Below are 26,141 nucleotides of genomic sequence, written 5' to 3'. Positions count from 1 at the left end.
CAACTCATTCTCAGTAATTTGGAATAAGTAAACTCAACCTGTGTTTGCTCTCTCTCTGAATTTTAATTGTAGAAGGAAAAGCTTGGCTCTTGGAGAAAGCATTTCAAGTATCCGTAAAGAGGGTAAGGGAATTTTTGGCCTCTTTCTTTCTTTCCTTTCTCCTTTCCTAATTTCTCACCCCCTCTCCTTTGCTTACTTCCTAACCCCCTCAAATAAAAGAGGTTAATTCAGCTCTTACAGCTTCACCTGGGGAAGGGCCTGAGGAATGGAACTGGTCTTTGCTTTAGATCCAGTCTTTCTTCTATGTCCTTGAGGAAACGAGGGTAGTGGTGGAGGGGCCCTTGCCCCCCACTTGAACCAATTTTTCATCTCTCTAGGACTAAAGACATGCTTTTTATGTTCTTTACTATATTGGATACTATTTGTTAATATTTCATGATAATATTGACTAGACTGTAATCCTCTGTGTCTGATGTCCTTTTTGCTGCTACTATTACTGTTACACAACCATTTTATTTCAGTACTGAACATTTAGTGTTTATTGTGCTAAGTATTGGACATCCATTAGCTCACTTATTCCTCACAACAACCCCAGGAGGTAGGGGTTATTAATCCCATTTTATAGATGGGCAAACAGAGAGAGGCTCAGTGATTTTTCTCATCTTAACTCTGCCAATTAGTGGAGCCAGGATTGGTAAGAATCTGAGTCTAAAACCTGTCTGTGCCTCCCCCATCCCTAAGCATTTCTGACCTTCCTCCAAGACAGAACTTCGGCAAAGAGTCCCCTTGGAAACTTCCTCCTGTGAGATCAAGGTGTCACTGGACCTGCTGATACTGTTTATGCTTTTATGGGACAACACTGTGGGCTGCAGGCTAGTCTCCACCTCCTAGGCACAGGGCTGTGAGGGAGAGGAGACCTCATTCCCGCCTGAGGCACCTTGCCTGTAGGACTTTCCCTTTGCCTAGAATTTTCCCCCTAGATCTTCCATGGTTGTCTCCTCGTCATTTAGATCTCTGTCAGATCTCCGCTCCTCAGAGTCCTTTGTAACAGCCTTATCTAAAGTGGTCCTCCCATGTCACTGGTTCACAATATTTTGTTGGGTTTTTCCCCAGGGTGCTTATCCTGCCAGAGATTATCTTCTTTGTGTGTATCTTGTTTATTGCTGCATTCCCTGCTAGAGAACAGGGTTGGGGTAGTCTTGTCCTCCCAGTATCTCTCTGCAGCACCTGGCACATAGGCATTCAATAAATACTTATTGAGGGGCACCTGGCTGGCTCAGTTGGTTGGCTCAGGTTGTGATCTCAGGGTGGTGGGATAGAGCCCTGTGTTGGGCTCTGCACTCAGCGTGGAGTCTGCTTGTCCCCTCTCCCTCTGCTCCTCCCCCCAGCCCTGCTCAAGTAAACAAAATCTTTAAAAAATATATTTATTGAATGAAGGAGGCATAAAGATTTAAGCTGGTGTTTTGCTTGAAGTGTCCTTCCATTGAAAAGGGGTTGTATTAAGTTTCAGAGGCACCATCACCATTAAATGGAGGTTGAATGCAAGCCTGGTGGTAAGCACTATTAGGTTATCACAAAGCTTGTTCTGTAGTTTCTGGTGATTGACATTCTTCCCTTGAGTGTCCCTGGGTTTATTTTTCCCTGATTCTGTCTCAGCTGACTCGTTGAAAGGTCTTGTTCCATACCCATCTATCACTTTAATTCTTTATTACTTTGAGCCCTCAGTTCCTTCTCCTTGAGCACAATGGAGTTGCTGAGGGCAGGACCTCCAGTTACCATGGCTACAGTATTCTTTAACCTCTTCCAAAATAAAACCCAGAGTCCTTGACAGTACAACAGTAATTGTAAATGTATTATGAATTAGGAAAATTCTGCTGCCATTTTTTGAGTACCTAGTTTGTGTCCCTACAAATAGGGACTTTGTACATCTTTTCTCACCTAATCCTTATAGCATCCAACATAGGGACCATTATTTTATTTTTATTTATTTATTTATTTTTAAAGATTTTATTTATTTATTTGACAGAGATGCACAGTGAGAGAGGGAACACAAGCCGGGGGAGTGGGAGAGGGAGAAGCAGGCTCCCCGCTGAGCAGGGAGCCCAATGTGGGGCTTGATTTCAGAACACTGGGATCATGACCTGAGCCGAAGGCAGCCAGACGTTTAACCACTGAGCCACCCAGGTGCCCTTTGGGGCCATTATTAATACTCATTTGATGAATTAAGAAAGAGAACTCAAAGATGTAGCTCATAAATATGTGGTAGTGGTTGAGAATCTGGAGCCATAGGGCCTATGGTTCAAATCTTGGCACAGCCTCTTACCATATGGGTGTCCTAGGATGTCCCTAACTTTCCTTTGTTCCTCTGTTTCTCATTTTTGCAGTGAGGATTAATAATGGTAGCTACTTCTGTAGTTGCTGTAAGGATTACATGACTTAATATGTGTAGAGTTAGCTCTTGTTATTATCATTAAAAATGTTTTTTATGTAGGTCTTGTTAGTCTGCCTAAGGATATTTTCTGTCTGTTCTTTTGTAAAGTTAGTTCACATTCTTGTCGTTTTATTTTTTAGTTCATTTATTTTGCATCTGTTGAACATCAGTCATTCCTTTCCCTAATGGAGCTTAGAGTATAATCCTACTACATGAGGTTTTATTTAAATATTCTCTTGGTTTTTTGTTTTTTTGTTTGAGAGAGAGCAGAAGTGGCAGGGGGAGGGGGGAGGAGGAGAGAGAGAGAGAGAGAATATCCCAAGCAGGCTTGATCTCACAACCCTGAGATCGAGAAAATCAAGAGTCAGATGCTTAACCAACTGAGCCACCCAGGTGCCCCAGTATTCTCTTGTTTTTAAACATGTGAACTATATCTAGTTTCCCCAGAGTTTTATCTAAAGAGCTATTGTTTTTCTCGTTTTTTTTTTTTTTACATTTTCTTTATTTCTTATAAAAACATATTAAAATTTATATACTTTGAATGCAATCATATTTTTTAATCCTTTAAATCATTACTTTCAATGTTACCTATTCTATGAAAATCTTAACCCATAACAACATGAGAAATTTGCAAACATAAAGTTATAAAAATAATCTTATGGAATAAATATGTAATAATTGATGAATTCATGCATTCCTTGTATGACTTATGCAAACATGGCCAGTCCATCAACAAGACACCCAGATATGTACCATAATAATTAAATTTAATCATCTTTGATACTTTGTCAATTTTAAGTTCTATAAAAATATTAGTTTTCTACTTTTTTATTTTGTCCTCATAAAGGTAAACTTCTCAGTTGGAGGATAGAATGTGCTCTCCATTTGTCTTCTTACCCTTGTCCTTGCAAATGACCTTGGGTGAGTCTGGCTAGGACTTAGGGTTCAGTGCTGTATAGAGGAAGAGATAGTCAGCATCCTTGTTTATCACAATCTTCAAATGTTCAGTTCAATATCGATTTTTTTTTTTTTTGGTCTGCTCTTTCTATCAATTTCAGGGAGAAGTACATTGAGATTTCTCACTATGTCTGTAGATTTGTCTATTTTTCTATTAATTTTGCTTTGTGTATTTTGAAGCTATGTTATTAGACACATAAATTGCACATTCTTATATCATTATGTTGAGGTATTTTTTCTCGTTTTTACAAATAATTTATTTTTATCCTGGGCTGTATTCTTCACATTGAAGTTACTGAGTCCAAGTGTATAAGCAGTTTTATAGCTTGTTCCTTGCTTGCAGATTGAGGTAATAAAAAGATGGCCATGCTCAGGGCCCTAGGCAGTGGTTCAGATGTTCAGTTTCCCCACAGCTGGGCCAGTCTTAGGTTTTGTCCTTTCTGAAAAATTAAATATTTTTGCTTATTATATAATGGTGTGATAATTCTGACACAATATTAAAGCATCCAATTACTTAATCTTCCTGCCGGTATTCAAATTATGTTTATATCTAAAGGCATGAATATAATAAGCACAGTAAGAACTTTGGTAGGGGAGAGAAGAAGGGCCTTTAAGAAGTAATTTGTGTATTTTTGGGAAAATCCTGTTACATGTTATAAGAGGGATGTCTCCTGCTTTTTGTTTTTTTTTTAAAGGTTTTTAAATTTATTTATTTGTCAGAGAGAGAGAGCCCAAGCAGGGGGAGCGGCAGGCAGAGGGAAAAGCAGGCTCCCTGCTGAGCAAGGAGCCCAATTTGGGACTCTGTCCCAGGACCCTGGGATCATGACCTGATGATTAACCGACTGAGCCACCCAGCATCCCAGGATCTCTCCTGCTTTGGAGGACCTCTGAAGCTGCTAGCTCCTCTGCACCTCAGTTTTCTTTGTGTGCCATGGGAACATCACGTATGGTTCTAACTAGATCACTTGGCAGTTATGAAGGTCTGGTAAGACAGTGTAAGAATGAAAGGACTTCTGTATATTTAAGTAATATTTAAAAAAAAATAAAAAGTAATAAAGAAGTAACCCCAAATTAAAATCTTACCAACTAGATAATCCCTGCCGACAAAAAAAAGTACCTTCTTAAGGTTAGAAAATTCGAACAATATAGTAAGATAAAAAATGAAAAGTTACATTTCCATGCTCCATTCCTCTCATTAAGGGAACTACTTAAACAGTTTCTTAGTTCTCGGGCGCCAGGGTGGCTCAGTCAGTTAATTGTCCGCCTTTGGCTCAGGTAATGATCCTGGAGTTCCAGGATCTAACCCCCGCATTGGGCTCCCTGCTCAGCCAGGGGTCTGCTTCTTCCTCTGCCCCTCACCCCTCTCTCACTCTCTCTCTAATAAATAAATAAAATCTTTTTTTAAAAAACAACAGTTTCGTAGTTCCTTTTAAGAAATAATTTTATGCATATGCTATAATAGATGTGTCTGTCTGTTTACATTGAAAGGATAATACCATACACATGCCTCTCTACCATGTCCTTTTTACTTGACGATATGTCTTACAGGTGGTTCCATATCAGCATCTACTGACTGCCATTATTCCTTTTAACGGCTGTGCATTCTGTTGTATAGATGAACCATAATTCATTTAACGAGGTCTCTTTTGTTGAACATATTAGCTGCAGAAATTACAGAGCTATATTGATCATGTTACAGGTAATTTGGCAGACTTTGGGGTATGTATCTGTAGGGTAAGTTACTGGCAGTGGGACTGCTGGGTTGCAGATATGTGTATTTTTTATTTAAGTAATCCCTACTCCCAACATGGGGATTGAACTTATGACCCCGAGATCAAGAGTCCCTCTTCCGACTTAGCCAGCTAGGCGCTCCATGTGTATTTTTGTAGATAGTGCCAAGTTGCCTCTAGAAAAGCTTTTCCAATTTATGCTTCTACCAGTAGTGCATTTGGATGCTTTTTTCTCCTCATCCCTGCAAACACTGGTTATCCCACCTTTAAATTTTTTTGCCTTAGAACTGAAAATTTTTTACTTTGATTTGTATTTCCTTTGATTTAGGGTGAGGTTATATAGATAGAATATAATATGCTATTAGACTTTTGTATTATCTCCCCCCTCCCCAATAATCTGCCAGTTCTTATACTTTGCCCACTTTTAAGTAAGTTGACTTTGTTCTTGGTTTGTATGCACTCTTTGTTAATATAGGAAGTTAGTTCCTTGTCATATGCGTTGTAGCTCTTTTCCCCCAGTTTCAGAAAGTGCCTTTTAAACAGTATTACACAGCATACACTTAAAGCTTTCATTATTACTAATAACAGGAGCATTGAGTATGAATACTGTACTTAAGGAAATAAGGCTTTATGTCTCCTTTGTGGCAATGGGTTCCCATTGTAGGAAAATTTAAATATAAAGGAATAACTTAAAGTCCTGTCAAGGTCTTTAAAATGGGATCCTCTATAAATAGAGATTGCATAAGATTTTTTTCTGTTAGTTTTCCTCCATGTCCTTACTGAATGTATTCCCTTTAACTGTTAATTCTGGAAGCTGGAGATATTTGGAAGAATAAGCTAAGGGCCTGAAGAATGGATAAGTTGAAAGCTACAGAATCTTGGCCCTTTGGCATCTTGAGAACAATCTGTGTTTAAAACTAAGTGTGAGAAGTTAAAAAAAAAAAGGTACTTCTTAGGTAACTCTTTTTTTTTTTTTTTTTAATTCCTGCTTCTGTCTTGAACACTTTTTTATTTGTTAATGTTGTTGTCAAATTAAATTGAGACTTTGTGGTGCCTGGCTGCCTAAATCCGTAGAGCATGCGACTTACGATGTCAGGTTTGTGAATTCAAGCCCCATGTTTGGCGTAGAGCTTACTTAAAAACAACAACAAAATTAAATTGAGACTTTTAGATGATTTCTCGGGTGTCATTCCCCTTGCTAGAGTTTGTTCATCTCTTTCCAGTGTTTGTGTTGTGGGTGGACTGAAGCAGGGACTATAAATTGGATTTCTTATTCCTAATTTCCGGCACAATGCCTTACCGATAGTACTCACTAATGAATTGTTGAATGAGTTAATGTGATAACAAATGCTGCCACCCCAGAGGAGTGAGGGAAGATTGGGGATGGGACACAAAAGTCAGATTAATCCTTCATCTTATTCTTTGTTGTACTGATGTAGTTTAGGAAGGTAGGTGAGGTTTGGTGGGGTGAGGTCTGGAGCCAACGCCAAGAAAGATTCTTGAGACGTCCTTGGTGCAAAATGGTGGTTTTATTAAAGCACGGGGACAGGGCCCTTGGACAGGAAGAGCTGGGGTTGTGAGGGGTGGCTGATTATATACTTGGGAGTTGAGGGAGGCGAGGAAAAAGGAAGGTGGCCAAAATGACTTTCATATGTTAAAGAAGACTCTCAGGATCCTGGAGGCCTTGCTATTTTCAAGCTATGCATGTTTTTCCTTCTAGTAAAGCATTAACATTAAGATAGTTAGGAGCTTCCTGGAAGAATGTCACACTTAACCCCACCCAGGAGTGGAGGCGAGGGGAGAGGTTGCAGGGTGTCAGTTTATGCTTTGTCTTCAGCTAGCCTTCTGCTCCCTCATCAGTACCAGAGAGTGAAACTTCAAACAAGTGGGTCAGAGTTAGAATGAAACAGGTTTTAGTTCATGGTAAGGAAGACCTGACAATTCAGCCTCAAGAGGAATTGTTTCTTTCTTTTCCTTTTTTTTTTTTTTTTTCTTCTTTGAGGCACTGGGAATAATTTGCTCATCTTCATTCATTTACTGCCTTCCTTCCACACTCCTGTATTTTAATGGAAGGCCTTCTAGGGTACCTGGGCAGAATTTCTGTGGTGAAAGAATTAATTCAGAAATCAAGCAGACCTGAGCTTTTGTTCTGGGGCTTGTCGCTTAGCACCTGAACCTTAGCCAAATTACTTTAAGCATAATTTCCTCATTTGTAATAATAGAATTATCAACAGCTAATAATTCCTTTATAGTCCTTACTTTGTACCAGTCCTGTGCCCCTTAAATGGATTATCTCATTTAATCCTCACACCCACTGCCTGGAGATAGGTACTGTTATCACCGCTAACTCCTTTTAAGGAGAGGAAACAAATTCAGAGGGGTTAAGTAATTTACCCAAATTCATTCAGCTAGTATGGGGTGGATCTGGGGATTCAAGGCCAAGCATTTAATCCCATTACATTATATACATAGCCTATATAAAAGGGAACTGTCCCCCGGCATAAGGTCTGAAAATAGTAGTAGCTCAGTGAGTGTTCAGTGCCACTCTGCCTTTCTTCTTGTTTGGCATCACTTATTTTTCTTTTTTTAAAATTTTTTAATTTTTAAGTAATCTCTATATCCAATGTGGGGCTCGAATTTACAATCCTGAGATCAAGAGCGGCATGCTCTACCTACTGCGCCAGCCAGGCAGCCCTGGCATTACTTTTTCATATAATCTGGGAGGCCAAACGATTAATCTGTGTATTACTCATGCATGAAATCAGGGATAAAAAGATAAGTAATTTGAGGTGGTATTTGTCAATCAAGCCAAAATGAAAACTTTTTTTTTTAAAGATTATTTATTTATTTATTTATTTGACAGACAGCAAGAGAGGAACACAAGCAGGGGAAGCTGGAGGGGAGAAGCAGGCTCTCTGCTGAGCAGGGAGCCTGATATGGGGCTCCATCCCATGACACTGGGATCATGACCTGAGCCGAAGACAGAGACGTTTAACGACTGAGCCACCCAAATGCCCCCAAAATGAAAACTTAGACTGATTGGATTTACTCAGCAGATTTGATATCTCATTTTCCTGGAGAGTGTTAGGTAAAGCCAGTCAGACCTCTGACTCTCCCTTTCCTAGGGTCCTTATACTGGAGACACTCCTTCTTAACATAATAACTTTTCAGTTTATTAGAATGTTAATACAACTGTCAACCATTCCTGCCTTCATTTGACTTGCTTTGTGTGTTCCCTGGTATCAGCCCTTCTGAATTGGTTGTTTAGTGGATAGTTCATCCTTCAAATTGCATGTTTTTTTTTTCTTTTTTCTTTTTTTTTTTTTTAAGATTTTATTTATTTATTTGACAGAGAGAGACACAGAGAGAGAGGGAACACAAGCAGGGGGAGTGGGAGAGGGAGAAGCAGGCTTCCCGCTGAGCAGGGAGCCCGATGTGGGGCTCGATCCCAGGACCCTGGGATCATGACCTGAGCCGAAGGCAGACGCTTAACGACTGAGCCACCCAGGCGCCCCTGTTTTTTTTTTCTTTATGGAAAATTTCTATTGTGAAAATCTTTAAGTTTATGAAACTTTTTTTAAAAAAGATTTTATTTATTTGAGAGAGAGAGAGAGCACAAGCAGGGGGAGTGGCAGGCAGAGGGAGAAGCAGGCTTCCCGCTGAGCAAGGAACCCAACATGGGACTTGATTCCAGGAACCCAGGATCATGACCTGAGCCGAGAGCGGATGCTTAACCAACTGAACCACCCAGGTGTCCCTATGAAACTGTTTGTTTGTTTATTTATTTATTTATTTAAGATTTTATTTATTTATTGACAGAGAGATAGCGCGAGAGGGAACACAAGCAGGGGGAGCAGCAGAGGCAGAGGGAGAAGCAGGCTTCCCGCCGAGCAGGGAGCCCGATGCGGGGCTTGATCCCAGGACCCTGGGATCATGACCTGAGCCCAAGGCAGACAATTAATGACTGACCCACCCAGGCGCCCCGCTATGAAACTGTTTAAAAGGAAAAGAACAGGGGCACCTGGCTGGCTCAGTTGGTAGAGCATGTGACTCTTGATCTCAGGGTTGTGAGTTCAAGTCCCGTGTTGGATGTAGAGATTACTTAAAAAAATTAATAAATAAAAGGAAAAGAACAATCACCTACAACCTGTTTTTTCTACCAGCCTCCTTTTTTTTTTTTAAAGAATTTATTATTTATTTATTTATTTATTTGAGAGAGAGAGAGAGAGCACATGAGAGGGGGGAGGGTCAGAGGGAGAAGCAGACTCCCCGCTGAGCAGGGAGCCCGACGTGGGACTCGATCCTGGGACTCCAGGATCATGACCCGAGCCGAAGGCAGTCACTCAACCAACTGAGCCACCCAGGCGCCCTTAAAGAATTTATTATTTGAGAGAGAGAAAGAACGCACGAGCAGGGGGAGGGGCAGAGGGCAAGGGAGAGAGAATCTTAAGCAGGCTCCACACCCAGTGCAGAGCCTGATGTGGGGCTCGATCTCATGACCCTGAGATCATGACCTCAGCCGAAATCAAGTCTGATGCTTAACCGACTGAGCCACCCAAGTGCCCCTAAACACACATGGGTTTTAAAGATTTATTTAATTTATTTTATAAAGAGAAAGAGTGTGCACAGGTGGGGGGAGGGGTAGGGTGAGGGGGAGCCCAACATGGGGCTTGATCCCAGGACCCTGTGATCATGACCTGAGCTGAAACCAAGAGTTGGATGCTTAATTGACTGAGCCACTCAGGTGTCCCAGACATACGTGAGTTTTAATGTGAGCTCAAAGTGGTGTAATTTGGGATCCTGCCTTTTCATGTAATGTACTGCAAACAAATTTTTTCTAAGATGTGATGGCCTTACACATCAGATATGAGGATCCACTTGTGTGATTTTTCCACATTCAGTCAGTCCATTGCAAAGATACATTTCTGGTATGAGGCAGATGGTGCCTTGGCAGTGCTCTGGTGTTACTTGGGCAGTATAAGCTTTTGGGACCCAAAGTTTAGTGGGGGAAAATGCTGTTTGAGGTAGCTTGCTGTGTGAATGTGGCCTGCTTAAGTGCCCCAAGAGCTCAGAGTGGCTACATTTTCCATCAGAACCACCTCTGATCCCTAAAGATAAATTTTATTCATATAGAAAATGACCACCAATCCAGTATCCAAAGATTTGATAAAGAATTACTTAGGAAAATATAAATTGTCAGAATGAAGACAAGAGGCAGAAAATATAAATAGAACAAAGAACATATAGTTCTTCCTTGTCCAGCCTCGCAAATAGGGCCAGAAATCAGTGTCTCAGCTTTTGTTTATTTCTTTTGTATTACTTAAAATTCATAGGAGTTGCAGCTTGTAGTTATTCCTCTGTTTATTGGCTACTTTTTTGTCTTCCCCCGTGGACTAGAGGCTTCATGAGGACAGGAACTCTGTCTCTTTTGGTCTTGACCGTTTTTTCTAGTCTTTCAGCAGATACTTGTTGAATGCATTAGCAAATGATTGTATTTAACCTGGAGATCAATTATTTTTTTTTGGAGTTCTGAGGGGTGCCCCTTTAAGTGAGCCCTTGGTCAGCATTGTTAAGTGGGGGTCTCCTCAAGGTTCCTGGAACTACAGGATACTGCATAATAGAGAAGGAGGAGCCAGTGGAGGGCACACCTGTGTTAGGATGAGAGCAGGCTTGAAAGAAGCCACTGGCAGGGTTTCCTGGAGCTTTTTGTTTTGAATAATGCCTGTTTGTCTTTTATGTGTAGTGAGTGATGCTACACTCTGGGCAGACTTTGCCTAAGTTTCATAAATATTTAATTGGCTTTTTCAGGAGAATAAAGGCAGCCCCGCTGATGACTGAAAATGACAAAGCATCCACCTAACAGACGAGGAATCAGCTTTGAAGTGGGAGCCCAGTTGGAAGCCCGGGACCGATTAAAAAACTGGTACTTTTACATTTTTCTGTTAATTAAAATCCTTCTGCTAGCACTGATAAAGAGGGGTAGCCTGGGCTTTGCTGTAGTGTTTTCTTGCTCCCTGACTCTTGGAAGGTAGAAGGAGACTTAAGCCTAGAGCTGTGGAAATGTCCTTTCTTTTTGGTGCTGGGATCCTTCTGTCATGGAGACCATCCAGTGGCTACTTGTTAATACTTGTTTCCCCTTTCTGCCTGTTTGGGGGGTGGAGTGATGGGAAAAAGAAGCATGGATGGCTACAGGGCAGGGAAGAGTTAAAAGTGCCAGCTCTCTTGCTCTTGGCTGCCTGTCTGGAAGAAGAGCGGAAAGATCAGGGATGGAAGAATGAAGGAAAGGTATTAGATTGGAATAGTTTGTGTGCTGTGAACAACCCCTCCTGTTTTCTGGGTGTGTGTTATGGTTGAAATGTAGTCATCATTCTGTAGGGGTGATTAAATTTAGTACTGAGGGGTTGTAGTCCTGACTTGTCATTGACTTGTGAACTCTGGGTGGTAATTACTACTTTGAGCATCAACTTCATCTATAAATGTGTGGGTAGTAGTAATATCAACCTGAGAGTTTTTCTGAGAATCAAATAATAGAATATGTGGAGAAAGGCCTTCTTTACCAACTGTAAAATGATGGTTGTTGTTAAGAACAGCCTAGAATTTGGTCATTTGTTAATGCTTAAGGTAAAGGTGGGGGTTTCAGAACTCACGCCTTTCTGAGTTTTCCTAAGGAAGAGTGTAGTCCTTTTGGGGAGTTTTCTCAAAATAAGCTGACCAATTCCTGGGGTGTAGGAAGAGAAGAGAGGGGAAAAGAGAAGCAGGGAAATGTTGGCTGGGGCAGGAAATGTCTCTGCTGCCTTTGGGGCTAGAAGATTTGATATATGAATTATGGACATTTTGAACACCTAGTTGTTTTAGGCTGTTTGTATTATCTATAATTATTTCCCTTTTTTGTTTTCCCTCAGCTCTTTTTAAGGCAGCTTAATCAAGGGAAGAATTCTTTTTAAAAATGTGGAAAAAAATTAAAATGTAGAAAAAGTAAAGTACAGCTAGCCATAAAATAATCTGTATGCTTATCACTCAGAATAAATAAATATTAAATAAATGTTAATAAAATGAATTAGTATGTAAAAATTTAATATTAAGATTTATTAATAAATTAATATCACTCAGAATAAATAAAACATTTTTGTTTTATTATATTTATGTTTAAAAAATTAAGGACATAAAACATTTTTGATTTAATGCAAGTATCTTTTATACCTTACCGATTCAATTCCCCTTCTGTGTTCCATAGAGGCAACCAGCATCCCGAAGTTGGTTGTATCCTTTCTGTCCATGTTTTTACATTTTTACTATATATATGTATTCATAAATAATAGTTAGACACTTTAGGTATTTTAAAAATGAATGTAAGTTTTATTATATTGTTTCTTTTCTTTAGCTTAATGTTTGTGTGATTTACCCATACTGATATGTAAGATACTCATCCTAACTTCTGTATAGAGTTCCGTTGTATGAATATACCATATTAAAAAAATATATATATTTTCTTTATCCAGTCTCCTACTGATAGACATTTAGATTCCAGTTTTTCACTTTATTTATTTTTAAAGTAAGCTCTAGGCCCAATGTGGGGCTTGAACTAATAACCAGGAGGTCAAGAGTCACATGCTGAACCTACTTAGGGAGCCAGGTGCCCCTCCAGTTTTTCCACTTTAAACATGGTGTTGCTGGGGTGCCTGGTTAGCTCAGTCAGAAGAGTGTGCCACTCTTGATCTTACGGTCATGAGTTCGAGCCTCACGTTAGTGTAAAGATTACTAAAAAGAATAAATAAATTAAAAAAAACTAACAGTGCTATTGTGAACATCTCTGTAAATGACTTTTTTGTGTGTCCGTTTGCAAGAATACTTCTTGGGCAGTAGCTTTCAAACCTTTTTTTATGGCAACTTATAGTAAGAAATATATTTTAAATCCAGTGTAGTACCCATCCATATACACATATAAATTTAACTGAAGCAAAAATTTTTAGAAACAGTCCTTAACCTTAGGACATGCATTGTATTCTGATGTTTTCCCTCTATGTTGTATGTATGTTTCCTGAACATATGCAGTATTGCTGGTCTAGAATCATTAATTTGGTTTTATAATCTAATGGGTCATGAACTGCTGTTTGATAAGCCCTATTCCAGTGAATTTGTTGAGTAATATGTTATACACATTTTCAGTTTTACTGGAAATTGCCAAGTTTATCTCCAAAATGCTTCTACTAAATTACACCCCCACAGTAGTGCATAAAACTTCCTGTTTTTTCACGTCCTTATCAATCCTTGCTTTTTACAGACTTTCTGGTTTTGCCAATCTGTTGGTTATGAAACATTGTTTTATTCTATGTTGCCCATACTTCTAATGAGGTTGAGCATTTTCTAATATGTGTGTTCTCTGACTTGCTCTTTCCTATTTGTCTTTTCTGAGTGATTTATTCGGGTTTTACTGATATGTTATGGATTCTAATTATTTGTTGGTTTGTGTTGCACAAATCTTCCTCCAGTCTGTAGCTTGTCTTTTCAGTTTGTTTCTCGTATCTTTCATGGCACATAATACTCTCCTGAATTCTTCTAAAAGTTTTAAAGTTCTGCTTTTCACATTTTGATCTTTACTTACCTAGAATTGATCTCATGTATGGGATGAACTTGGTCTAATTTTTTTATTCACGATTTAAATAATCAGTTGCCCCAACATCGTTTATAGGACAGTCTTTCCCCACTGATCTGTAATACCACTTCTATATACCAAGTCCCATACATAACATGGGTCTCTTCTTAGCTCTTCATTCTATTCTATTAATTTATATTTACTCTGGTGCTAATAGCAACACATTATCTAATTCACATTGCTTTAAAGTAAGTCTTGATAGCTGTTAAGTCAGATTTTGCCCCTTTGTGCTTTATTTGTTGTATTCTTAGACCTTTACTCTTATTTTTTTAAAAATTGAAGTATAATTGACATTCAGTGTTACATTAGTTTCAGGTGTAGACCTTTACTTTTAATGTGAATTTTTATTTTATTTTATTTTAAAAATTATTTTAGAGAGAGAGAACGTGCATGTGCGAGAGGGTGTGAACAGGGGGAGGGGCAGAGGGATAGGGAGAGAGAACCCTTAAGCAGATTCCCCGCTGAGTAAGGAGGCTGACACAGGGCTGGATCCCAGGAACCTGAAATCATGACCTGAGCAGAGATCAAGAGTCGGATGCTTAACCGACTGAGCCACGCAGGTGCCCTAAAATATTATGTTTTGTACTTATTCACATTTTCCTTTATAAACTTAAGTAATGTTTTATAACCTCCATAAAGCTTTTGCATGTTATCTATTAGACTTACTCCTAAGTACCTTCTAGTGTTCGTTGCTTCTGTGCATGGATCTTTTTTCTTTTTTTTTTTTAAAGATTTTATTTATTTATTTGAGAGAGAGAGTGAGAGAGAGAGAGCACAAGAGGGGGGAGCGGGAGAGGGAGAAGCAGACTCCCTGCTGAGCAGGGAGCCCGATGCGGGACTCGATCCCGGGACTCCAGGATCATGACCTGAGCCGAAGGCAGTCGCTTAACCAACTGAGCCACCCAGGCGCCCTGGATCTCTTTTCTTTTATTGGAGAGCACACACTTGCATGCGTGAGTAGGGGGAGAGGGGCAGAGGGAGAGGAAAAGAGAGAATCTTAAGCAGGCTGCATGCCCAGTGCAGAGCCCCACCCTGAACTTAGTCTCACGACCCTGAGATCACAACTCTGAGATCATGACCTGAGCTGAAATTAAGAGTCCCACGCTTAACTGATTAAGCTACCCAGGTACCCCTTGTGAATGGATCTTTTTTTAAGATTGTATTTATTTGAGAGAGAGAGAGGGAGGAGAGAGTGTGTGTGAGTCGGGGGAGGACAGAGACAGAGAATCTCAAGCAGCCTCTGTGCTGAGCATGGGGCCCCATGTGGGGTTTGATCCCACGACCCTGAGATCATGACCTGAGCTGAAACCAAGAGTCGGATGCCCAACCTACTGAGCCACCCAGGCATCCCTGGATCTTTTTATATTACATTTTCTCTTTGGTTATTGGTGGTGTTTAGTAATGCTGTTGAGTTTTGTTGTTGTTGACCAAATTCAATGTGTGAACTTTACTGAGCTCATAGTTTAACTGACTGAGCCACCCAGGCGTCCTACTGAGATCATAGTTTAAAAGCAACTGCTAAAAAAAGATTTATGACATTTATGAGATTGTTGGAAATTTGACCATTGATTAATGATATTAAAGCATCATTGTTAACTCTTAGGTATGGAAATGATATAGCTATGTTTTTTTTTTTTTTAAAGATTTATTTATTTATTTATTTGACAGAGAGAGACACAGTGAGAGAGGGAACACAAGCAGAGGGGGTGGAAGAGGGAGAAGAAGGCCTCCTGCAGAGCAGGGAGCCCAATGTGGGGCTCGATCCCAGGACCCTGGGATCATGACCTGAGCCGAAGGCAGACACTTAACGACTGAGCCACCCAGGCGCCCCTATAGCTATGTTTTTTAAAAAGTCCTCATTTTTGGGGTGCCTGGGTGGCTCAGTCGTTGGGCGTCTGCCTTCGGCTCAGGTCATGATCCCAGAATCGTGGGATCGAGTCCCGCATCGGGCTCCCTGCTCCGCAGGAAGCCTGCTTCTCCCTCTACCACTCCCACTGCTTGTGTTCCTGCTCTCACTGTGTCTCTCTCTGTCAAATAAATAAATAAAATCTTAAAAAAAAAAAAAAGTCCTCATTTTTTAGGGGTGCCTGGGTGGCTGAGTTGTTAAGCATCTGCCTTTGGCTCAGGTCATGATCCCAGGGTCCTGGGATCGAGCCCCGCGTCGGAGTCCCTGCTCCTCGGGAAGCCTGCTTCTCCTGTTCCCACTCCCCCTGCTTGTGTTCCCTCTCTCACTGTGCCTCTCTCTATGTCAAGTAAATAAATGAAATCTTAAAAAAAAAAGTCCTCGTTTTTTAGAGATTACATACTGATATTTATGAATAAAATGATTTGTTATCTGAGACTTCAAAGATAATATGAAGGGACGAAAGGGTGGGAGGTAGAGAAAGCAAAAGTGGTGGTAAGTGGTGGATATGTGAGGGTTTACTGCTGTTAAATTTTGTATGCTAAACTTGTATCTAGAAACCTAGCTGCATTTTCATACTTGTCCTATTAGTTCTTTTGGATTTTCTACGTGGACTGTCATATCTATGCAAACAGGTATATTGCCTCTTACTTTCCAATCCTTATGCTTCTTATTTCTTTTTCTTCCTTCCATCTTTGCTGCGTTTTCTTTCCTTCTCTCTCTCTCTCTCCAGTTTTCATTGACCAGGACCACACCGGCATGGTGTTAAATGGTAGTGGTGATAGTGGCCTTCTGTGTCTTATTGTTTGATTAACAGGAGCACATGTGACGGTTCATCATTAAGTATGATGTTTAATGTTAAGATCATGGTAGATTGTTTAATCAGATTAAAGTAGATTCTTCTTTGTCTGCTGGAAGTTGTTTTTGTTTTTTTTGTTTTTTTCCCCCTAGCCTGAGTGACTGTTGAGTTTCATCTAATGTTTTCTGGACATCTAATTAATTCACTGTATACATTTTTGTCTCTTCAGTGTATTAGTATAGTATATGACATTAGTAGATTTTCTAATGTTGAACAGTTCTTGCCTGCATGCCTGGATAGACCCTACTAGGTCATTTATATAATAAATTATGGGATTAAGTTTGCTAATATTTTATTTGGGATTTTGATATCCATGTTCACTAGTATTTTTGGTTTTGATCTTTTCTTGCACCATCCTTTGTAGTTTCAGTCTGTTGTTATAGAAGTCTTAGGAAATGAGGTAGTTTATTCTCTCTCCCCACCACCTCCCCCCGCCGGAACAGTTTTGTTTTTTTTTAAAGATTTTATTTATTTATTTGACAGAGAGAGTGACAGCGAGAGAGGGAACACAAGCAGGGGGGAGTGGGAGAGGAAGAAGCAGGCTTCCCACAGAGCAGGGAGCCTGATGTGGGGCTCGATCCCAGGAACCTGGGATCATGACCTGAGCCGAAGGCAGACGCTTAATGACTGAGTCACCCAGGTGCCCCTAGTTTTTTTTTTTTTTGAGATGTTATTTATTTATTTGAGAGAGACAGAGCGTGCACGTGTGTGGAGGTGGGTAGAGGAGCAGAGGAGGAGGGAGAGGGGAAAGCAGACTGCGCTGAGTTCAGAACTCTATGCGGGGGTTGATCCCAGGACCCTGAGATCGGGACCTGAGCCAACACCAAGAGTCATGTGCTTAATTGACTGAGCCACCCAGGTGCCCCATCTGGAACAGTTTCTTGAAGCTTTACTAAATCTTGCCAATACCCCCACCCCCCTTTTTTTTTTTAAAGATTTTATTTATTTATTTGTCAGAGAGAGCACAAGCAGGCAGAGGGAGAAGCAGGTTCCCTGCTGAGCAAGTAGCCTGATGCGGGACTTGATCCCAGGACCCTGAGATCATGACCTAAGCTGAAGGCAGATGCCCATCTGACTGAGCCACCCAGGCATCCGGCCAATACTCCTTTTGGTAAAAATAAATTTTAGACTTCAAATCAAATACTTCACTTTTTAAAAGTTTTTATTTATTTATTTATTCATTCATTCATTCATTCATTCATGAGAGTCAGAGAGAGAGAGAGAGAGGCAGAGGCAGAGGGAGAAGCAGGCTCCCCGCCTAGCAGGCAGCCCGATGCGGGGCTCGATCCCAGGACCCTGGGATCATGACCTGAGCCGAAGGCAGACGCTTAACCATCTGAGCCACCCAGGCGCCCCACTTTTTAAAAGTTTTATTATTTTATTAGGTGAGGAGGAGCAGAGGGAGAGGGAGAGAGAGAGAATCTTGAATAGGCTCCACATGGAGCCTGATGTGGGGCTTGATCTCACAACCCTGAAATCATGACCTGAGTCGAAATCAAGAGTCAGACCCATAACTGGCTGAGCCACCCAGGTACCCCTCAAATTCTTTAATAGTTAGTGTTCTGCTATTTTCATTTTCTTAATTTAATTATCTTGATTTTATTTATGCTGCTTCATATTTTTTCAAGTATGCTAGCAATATAACATTATTTATATAGTAAATAGTAACATATGAAAAAGTTACTTGTAATTTTACCAACCTAACAAGGTAGTCTTTTTTGTAATTGCTTATATTTAAAATAGGCATGATCATGGGGTGGCCGCCTGGCTCAGTTGGTGGAGCATACAACTCTTGATCTTGGGTTGTGAGTTTGAGCCCCACGTTGGGTGTAGAGATTGCCTAAAACAATTCTGTTAAAATGGGCACGGGGCACCTGGGTAGCTCAGTTGGTTAATCGTCAGACTCTTGATTTTGGCTCAGGTCATGATCTTATGGTCGTGGGATTGAATCTAGGTCAGAGTCCGCTTGTCTCTCTCTCTCCCCCTTTGCCCCTACATGCGTGTGCATGCTCTCACTCTCAAATAAATAAATAAGTAAATAAATAAATACAAATAAAATAGGCATGATCTATGTGTACATAAGATTTTTATATATTCTTTTATTTTTTTAGTTATTATGGTATAATGTAATAGATATCTGTTCTCAAGTGGATAAACTATATTTCAGATGGTTATTCTACCTTTGTAGAACTTTTTGCTTCCATTTTTTTTATTTTTAAATTTTATTTATTTATTTTGAAAAGATTTTATTTACTTAATTGACAGAGCAAGAGAGCACAAGCAGGGGGAGCAGCAGAGGGAGAGGGAGAAGCAGGGTTTGATCCCAGGACCCTGAGATCATGACCTGAGCTCAAGGTAGATGCTTAACTGACTGAGCCACCCAGGTGCCCCAACTTCCAGTTTGTTTGTTAAGATTTATTTAATTTATTTTTTAGAGAGAGAAGTAAAAGTGGGAAGGGCAGAGGGAGAAGGAGAAAGAGAATCTCAAGCAGACTCCACGCAGAGCACAGAGCTTGGGACTTGATCTCACAAGCCTAAGATCATGACCTGAGCCCAAACCCAGGAGTTGGATGCTCAACCAACTGTGCCACTCAGGCACCCCTGCTTCCAGTTATTTGTTTGTTTTTTTTCACAGTTCCACAGAAAGTAGTTTATTGCTTTTAGAAGAAAATAAGATGTTTTCAGAACTTTTATTAGTGAAGAAAAGCTGTTAGAACTTGAAATCTTTTCTAAAACATTATTTGGAAGCTGATAGAAAGCTTCTCACTTGCAGCCTGAGCTGTCCGATTAGACACAGCTAACTGCTTGGAAGCAGGGCTTGTGTTTGTGGCTGGTGTACCAGGTGTCAGGTCTGACCGACTTGCCCCGGTGCCTGCAGTGCTCCTTCTCCAGCACCTGCTCATGGCTCTTCCTTGCCACCCCGCACCTTGCCGTCCAGTATGGACCCTGTCTAGGTGTGTTTGTTAGGTGTTGCCCATGGGGCAGGCAGGGGGCCAAGCTACTTTTGGGGCAACACAGGCCAGGATCAGCTAATGAGAGCCTGGCACTATCTAAGGACAGCCAGAAGCCCCATGCCCAGTGCTGCCATTTCAGACTCTAGTCTGGCTGTGGGGTCAGCATGTCTGATATAGATCAAGTGGGGACTCCCAGCAACTACAGATGTCTAAGGCAGGAAAACAAGACTGCCAGCTTGTGGCAGCTCCAACAATGATCCTCAAAGGCTGATCTTGACCTCTAACCCTGGCTAAGGAGAAAAGGGACCCCCACACAGCCTCATAGGAGAGAGGCCCTTCAAATTTTTTACTTATTTACTCACTTCATGGTAATTTAGCAAGCTCTATGTCAGGCAGTGAATAGAATGCTGCCCTGCCCACTTTTGTTGTCTTCAGGGGAACAGATCTTGTTAGGGGGACAGAGGGACCTGCTTGTGGCTAGAGTGGCCTGGTTTTAGAGGAATGTGAATGGGGCTAAGGGAAGGAATATGTATAGGCCCGGGGAAGGATGAGCTTGGTCAGCCTGGGGAGGTGGGAAAGGCTTTTCAGAAAAGGTGAGACTGGAGCCATAAGTAAAGCTACAGCAAACATTTGGGCAAAAGCAGAGTTTTTTGGGGGTGGAGTATCAGTGCTATAGGATCAGTGCTCAGGGTTGGATAGCTAGGTCCCTTTGGGTGCAGGTGACTACACAGAGAAATCCAGTTGTCCTTGAGTGACATTCAGATAAGTTGGCTACCGTGAATGCCTTTCCAAACAGAAATATAGAAAATCAACAGCCCAGCCTGTGAACTTCAGGTTGTAAGTGTTTCTACAAATGTTAAGCCCTTATTTGGTGTACTGATAAATGCTTGTAATTGAGGGTGATGAATTCTGGATTAGAGTTTCATATGCTCTAATTACTAGCTGAGTTTACTTGGTCAAGTTACTTTACTTTTCCCAGTCCCACTTTGCATGTAGGCAAAATGGGGAATTATAATTGGATTATGTGGATTAGATAGGATCATTCCTGTGGAAGAATTTGTATTCCGTATTACTAGGAAAGTACAGCCACTAGTTTTCTTCTTAATTATGTCTACTATAAAAATGAAAACATTATAGGGGCTCCTGGGTGGCTTAGTCGGTTAAGCATCTGCCTTTGGCTCATGTCATGATCCGGGGTCCTGGAATGGGGCCTCTCATAGGGCTCCCTGCCCATTGGGGAGTCTGCTTCTCCCTCTCCCTATTCTCCTCCCCCCTGCTCATGCTCTCTCTCTCTGTCTTTCAAGTAAATAAATAAAGTTTAAAAAAAAATGAAAACATTATGGCCAGCTTATAAGAAGTTTTAGGACCAGAAGTCTAAAGTTGTAGTGCTGTAATTCATGGATTATCTAACTTAATTTTCCACTTAACAGTACAGTGAGATATGGGTGCTATTATTTGAAATACCTCATTTTATCAGTAAGACAGAGGAGACTCAGAGAGATGAAGTCATTTGCCCAAGGTCACACAGGGTTAGGACTGGGATTTGAATCCAGATAGACTGAGTTCATAGCCTTTCTGAAATAACCAGAATTCTCCGGAGTGTTTAATGTTTCTGACTCCTAAATTTTAAATAAATAAATAAATAAATAAATAAATAAATAAATAAATAAATATTTTCCTCTCCCAACTCCTACATTTTATTTTTAAAAATATTTGTTTATTTTATAGAGAGAGCTCTTGTGTGCTAGTTGGGGAGAGCCAGAGAGAGAGGGAGAGAGAGAATCTCAGGCAGACTCCCCGCTGAGTGCAGAGCCTAATGTGGGGCTCCATCTCAGAACCCTGAGATCATGACCTGAGCTAAAATCAAGAGTCGGACACTTAACTGACTGAGCCACCCAGGTGCCCTGACTCCTAAATTTTTTTAAAGATTTTATTTATTTATTTGATAGAGAGAGACACAGCAAGAGAGGGAACACAAGCAGGGGGAGTGGGAGAGGGAGAAGCAGGCTTCCCGCGGAGCACGGAACCCAATGCGGGGCTCGATCCAGGAACCACAGGATCACGACCTGAGCCGAAGGCAGACGCTCAACGACTGAGCCACCCAGGCGCCCCCCTGACTCCTAAATTTTAAAAAACATATTCTGATAATGTTCATCTGAATTCCTAATGCAGAGGACTGGACATTTAATTGGTTAGATATTGACATTGAGTGCTTTGAAAAATAATGGAGAATTTGTTTTATTATCTTATTATCTTTAGTGGTTTTGTTTTCACCCTGAGAAAGTGATTTGTTTACATTACAATAAATAGTATTTCTTCAGGGTGGAGCCACATATTGAGCTTTTAGTTTGTTGAGGTAAGATGTAGTTGTGGGGGTTAGGGTCTAACTCTTTATCACTTATTTGCTTTTGATTTTTAACTTGTGACTCCTTGGATTATTTGTTCTTATTTTGAAAGGGATCCTAAAGTAAATGAGGTTCAAGCTTTTTATTATGAAAATTTTCAAACATAATGAAAAGTTGAAAGAACAGTATAATAAACACTGTACCTTCCACCTGTATTCACAAATTGTTAACATATTTACCCAATTTGATTTATATACTTTTTATAATGGAATTAATCATAATTAGCAATAATGTTACATGTAGTATCTAAACCATATTCAGATTTTCCTCTTGTTCCAAGAATGTCATTTTTCAAAATCGAGATCAATCAAGATTGGCACATTACTTTTTTTTTTTTTAATGGCAGAGAATCTACTTTTATTTTATTTTTCTAAGTTTATTTTTTTTGTAATCTCAACACCTACCATGAGGCTCAAACTCAGCATCCTGAGGTCACAAGCCATATGTTCTTCTGATTGAGAGCCAGCCAGGTGTCCCTACATTTTTTTTTTTTTAAGATTTTATTTATTAGAGAGAGAGAGAAAGAGAGAGGAAGCATGAGCAGGGGCAGAGGGAGAGGGAGAAGCAGGCTCCCCACTAAGCAGGGAGCCTGACGCAGGGCTCCATCCCAGGACCCTGGGATTATGACCTGAGCTGAAGGCAGACACTTAACCTACTGAGCTACCCAGGTGCCCCAATTTATTTATTTTTAAGAGTTCTGAACAGTTGTTTTGTAGAATATTCCACATGCTGGGTTGGTCACATTGTTTTCTCATGGTGAATTTCCCTTGCTTGTATTCTTTTTATATATTTCGTGTAAGCTGGAAGTTAGGTCTAGACATCAGAATTAACATTTGTTTGCAGAATGTTCCATTGGTTATGGTGTGTGTTTCATATTATATCACATCAGGGACACACAAAGGTAGGGTGTCCACTGTTCCATGTATCACTTAGATAAGGTGGTGATTGTCATCTCTCAACATTTTAAAGGTATATTTTTCTCTGTGGAAGTAGTAAATAATTTGTGGGGATGCTTTGGTACATGTCAGTATCCTATTAACCCACACCATTTACCTAATGATTTCAGCATCCATTGGTAATCCTTGCCTGAATCAGTTATCACACGGGAAATGGAAGAACAGTGATTTTTTACCTCTGTCATTTGCTTTATGTTAGCGCCATTCTTTTGCAAGAAGAGCTTTTTTTTTCCTTTTTTGTTTTTTAAAATTTTATTTATTTATTTGTCAGAGAGAGAGAGAGACAGAGAGAGAGAGTACAGTCAGGGGGAGGGGCAAACTCCCCACTGAGCAGGGAGCCCGATGCGGGACTCCATCCCAGGACCCTGCGATCATGACCTGAACTGAAGGCAGATGCTTAACTGACTGAGCCACCCAGGTGTCCCTTTCTTTTTTAATTTGTAAGGATCACCAAAACTCAGATTATTTAGTGTGGTGTTGTAGTCAGATACATTAATTACTCTCTTTGGTGCTAAAATTATCTCAAATTTAGTTAGTGGGAGGCCCTTTAAACCGGGTTTTTTGTTCTTTTGACACACTTCTATTAGTCCTTGAGTATTTTCTTTTTTTCTGGCGCTACTTAGAAGGCCCACATTTATTTTGCCCATGTCATCCTCCTCCCTGGAGTCCGTCATTTTTCCAAGGAGGCCTAATTCCTTTTAGGTGGAAGTAGTGTTTAGAAGTAAAGCTCTGGGCACTGGGTGTGTTTATTGCTGCTAGAATGTTACTGCTTTTAGGTCTTTTCAGTGGATAGAGCTAAGAAATAAAATTTTTGAAAAGTTGTGAGTTCATTTTGGTATTTCCAATTTAAATTTAATAGTTTGTAATTTATATTTTGATTTTTTTTGCCTTTTCTCTTATTTTGAAAATCTTTGTTTTATTTCTAAAATTCAATTTTTAATCAATCAATTAATTAATTAATTTTAGAGGGGGGTAGGGAGAGAGAATCTTACGCAGGCTCCGTGACCCTGAGATCGTTACCTGAGCTGAAACCAAGAGTTGGACGCTTAACTGACTGAGCCACCCAGGCACCACTGTGAGTTCCTTTTTAATACTCCTGCAGTATAATTTTCTACATTTTAAGTTATTTTTATATACATACAGTAAAATTCCCCCTTTTTTGGCATACATGCCTATGAGTTTTAACACATATATAGATTCTTATAAGCATCACAACTTACAGGATAAGGAGAACACCTAAAGAATTCGCTTATGCTATACCTTTGCCAGTATATAATTATTTGATTTTATTATTTTTTTAAGCTTTTATTTATTTGTTAATTCATTTTATTTATTTATTCTTTGAGAGAAAGAGAGCACACGAGTTCAGTGGGGGGTGGAGGGGCAGAGGAAGAGGGAGAGAGAGAATCCTAAGCAGGCTCAGGCTCATCGCAGAGCTGATGTGGGGCTTGATCTCAGGACCCTGAGATCATGACCAAGCCGAAGTCAAGAGTCGTATGCCCAACTGACTGAACTACCTAGGTCCCCTAAGATTTTATTTTTATGTAATCTCTGTATCCAGTGTGGGGTTCAAACTCACAACCCTGAGATTGAGGGTCGCATGCTCCACTGACTGAGCTAGCCGGGTGCTCCTGATTATTTTCTTTATTTATCTGTCTTTCCTACTAGAATGCAAGCTTAATTGAGGGCTGGTGGGGTAGATTGGGTTCTCTGAGAAGCAATGCAGTTGATTGATTTGGAAACTCCCCCATAGGGGGAATGGGGGAGTGAGGGGAAGAGGCTGGGAGAGCTATCAGACTGTCTTGGAAGTCTTAACCCCTGGAGGGGGAGAGAAAAGGAAGGTAGGATGTCTTCCATTGAGTACAGTTCTCAGAAAGTTTTGGCAAAGGAGATGGGGATTTCTCAATTCAGCGTTGCTGTCAAAAGAGTCTTGTCTCCCAGGAAGAGTCTTATCTTAGTATACCTGCTCACTCAATCCTTGGCTGGGAGCAGCCCTAGGGAAGTGTGGAGATGGTACAGAGGTCGGATGGGTTTAGAGCCTTTGTAGCTGGGGTCAGTTACTCTCTACTTGATAAGGATGCGATGGGTGCATTTGCAAGGCAGCCATGGGTGGGCTATCAATTTTGTTTGCTGATATATTCCTAGTGCCTGAAAATATAATAGGTAATCAATAAAGTATTTGTGGACCAAGTTCCAAATGATTGTAGGAAAACATTTTTCTAGGTTATTCTGATTGCTTGCATCTTAAGCCTGAGAGAGTTTTTTTTTTTTTTAATATTGCAGAATTAGATAGCAATTATGTGCAGGACTAACTGTGCCAGGCTCCCCATGTGCAGCTTCTCCATTAAATCTTCTCTGCAAGCTATGTTGTTTATTGTTTCAATTTTATAAATGAGGGAAGAAACCAAGGCTCACAGAGGTAAAAGTCCTTTGTTCTAAATTACACAGCTAGTGTGTGGTGGAGCTGGGATTGAACCCCTGTTGATCTGACTCCAAAGACTGGCTATGCCTCTCAGGTGATTCCTTTCCCTAGAGATCTTTTTCTGAGTGCTCTTCCATATTTCCTGGATTTGCTGCTAGGTTGCCAAAAAAAAAAAAAAAAAAAAGACATGAAAAGGGTTAAAGTATTTTTCAAAACCCATGTGACAGTAGATGTATATGAAGATATAAATGTGACCCAGAGTGGGTGAGTGGGTCTTTCTGGATTAATGCTTTGATATTTTTAATAGGTCTGTATCTTTTATTTTGTCTGTGATGCTTATACGGAAGCCTGGTTTCTCTCTTACCTTGTCTACTATACGTATACTTACGTTAAACAACAATAGCAATGGTAGCTAACATTTATCAGAGATTTGTTGTGTGTCAGGTACGATGCTAATTGCCTTAATTGCTTTACATGAGGTATCTCATTTAATTCCCAAAAGCAAGGCCATTTGGAACTGACTTGCCCAAGATCACAGGTTTTGTCTTTTTTTTTAATTTTATTTTTAAGTAATCTTTTTTTTTTTTAAAGATTTTATTTATTTATTTGCCAGAGAGAGAGAGACGAGAGAGAGCACAAGCGGGGGGAGCCGCAGAGGGAGGCTCTCCGCTGAGCAGGGAGCCTGATGCGGGGCTTGATCCCAGGACCCCAAGATCATGACCTGAGCCGAAGGTAGACGCTTAATGATTGAGCCACCCAGGCGCCCTATTTTTAAGTAATCTTTATTTTATTTATTTATTTATTTATTTTTAAAAGATTTTATTTATTTATTTGACAGAGAGAGACAGTGAGAGAGGGAACACAAGCAGGG

The 26,141-nt window shown here is 40.4% G+C and overlaps 1 protein-coding gene and 1 non-coding gene across 2 annotated transcripts in view; one reads left to right on the top strand and one right to left on the bottom strand.

The window, feature by feature from the left end:
* The window catches only part of PHF20 (PHD finger protein 20), a 132,120-nt gene that overhangs the window by 10,821 nt on the left and 95,158 nt on the right, over positions 1-26,141 (top strand). Inside the window, exon 2 of the mRNA XM_032420193.1 lies at positions 10,927-11,041. Within this exon, the coding sequence (XP_032276084.1) occupies positions 10,959-11,041 (83 nt within the window). The 5' untranslated portion in view covers positions 10,927-10,958. The remainder of the gene's footprint in view (positions 1-10,926; positions 11,042-26,141) is intronic.
* On the bottom strand, positions 19,691-19,822 carry LOC116642129. The gene has a single exon (XR_004301312.1).

Source organism: Phoca vitulina, unplaced genomic scaffold (genome assembly GCF_004348235.1).
Source record: "Phoca vitulina isolate PV1807 unplaced genomic scaffold, GSC_HSeal_1.0 scaffold22, whole genome shotgun sequence".
NCBI classification, from domain to species: domain Eukaryota; kingdom Metazoa; phylum Chordata; class Mammalia; order Carnivora; family Phocidae; genus Phoca; species Phoca vitulina.
Note: the sequence above shows the minus strand (reverse complement) of the source record. Positions and strands in the feature narration are given on the sequence as shown.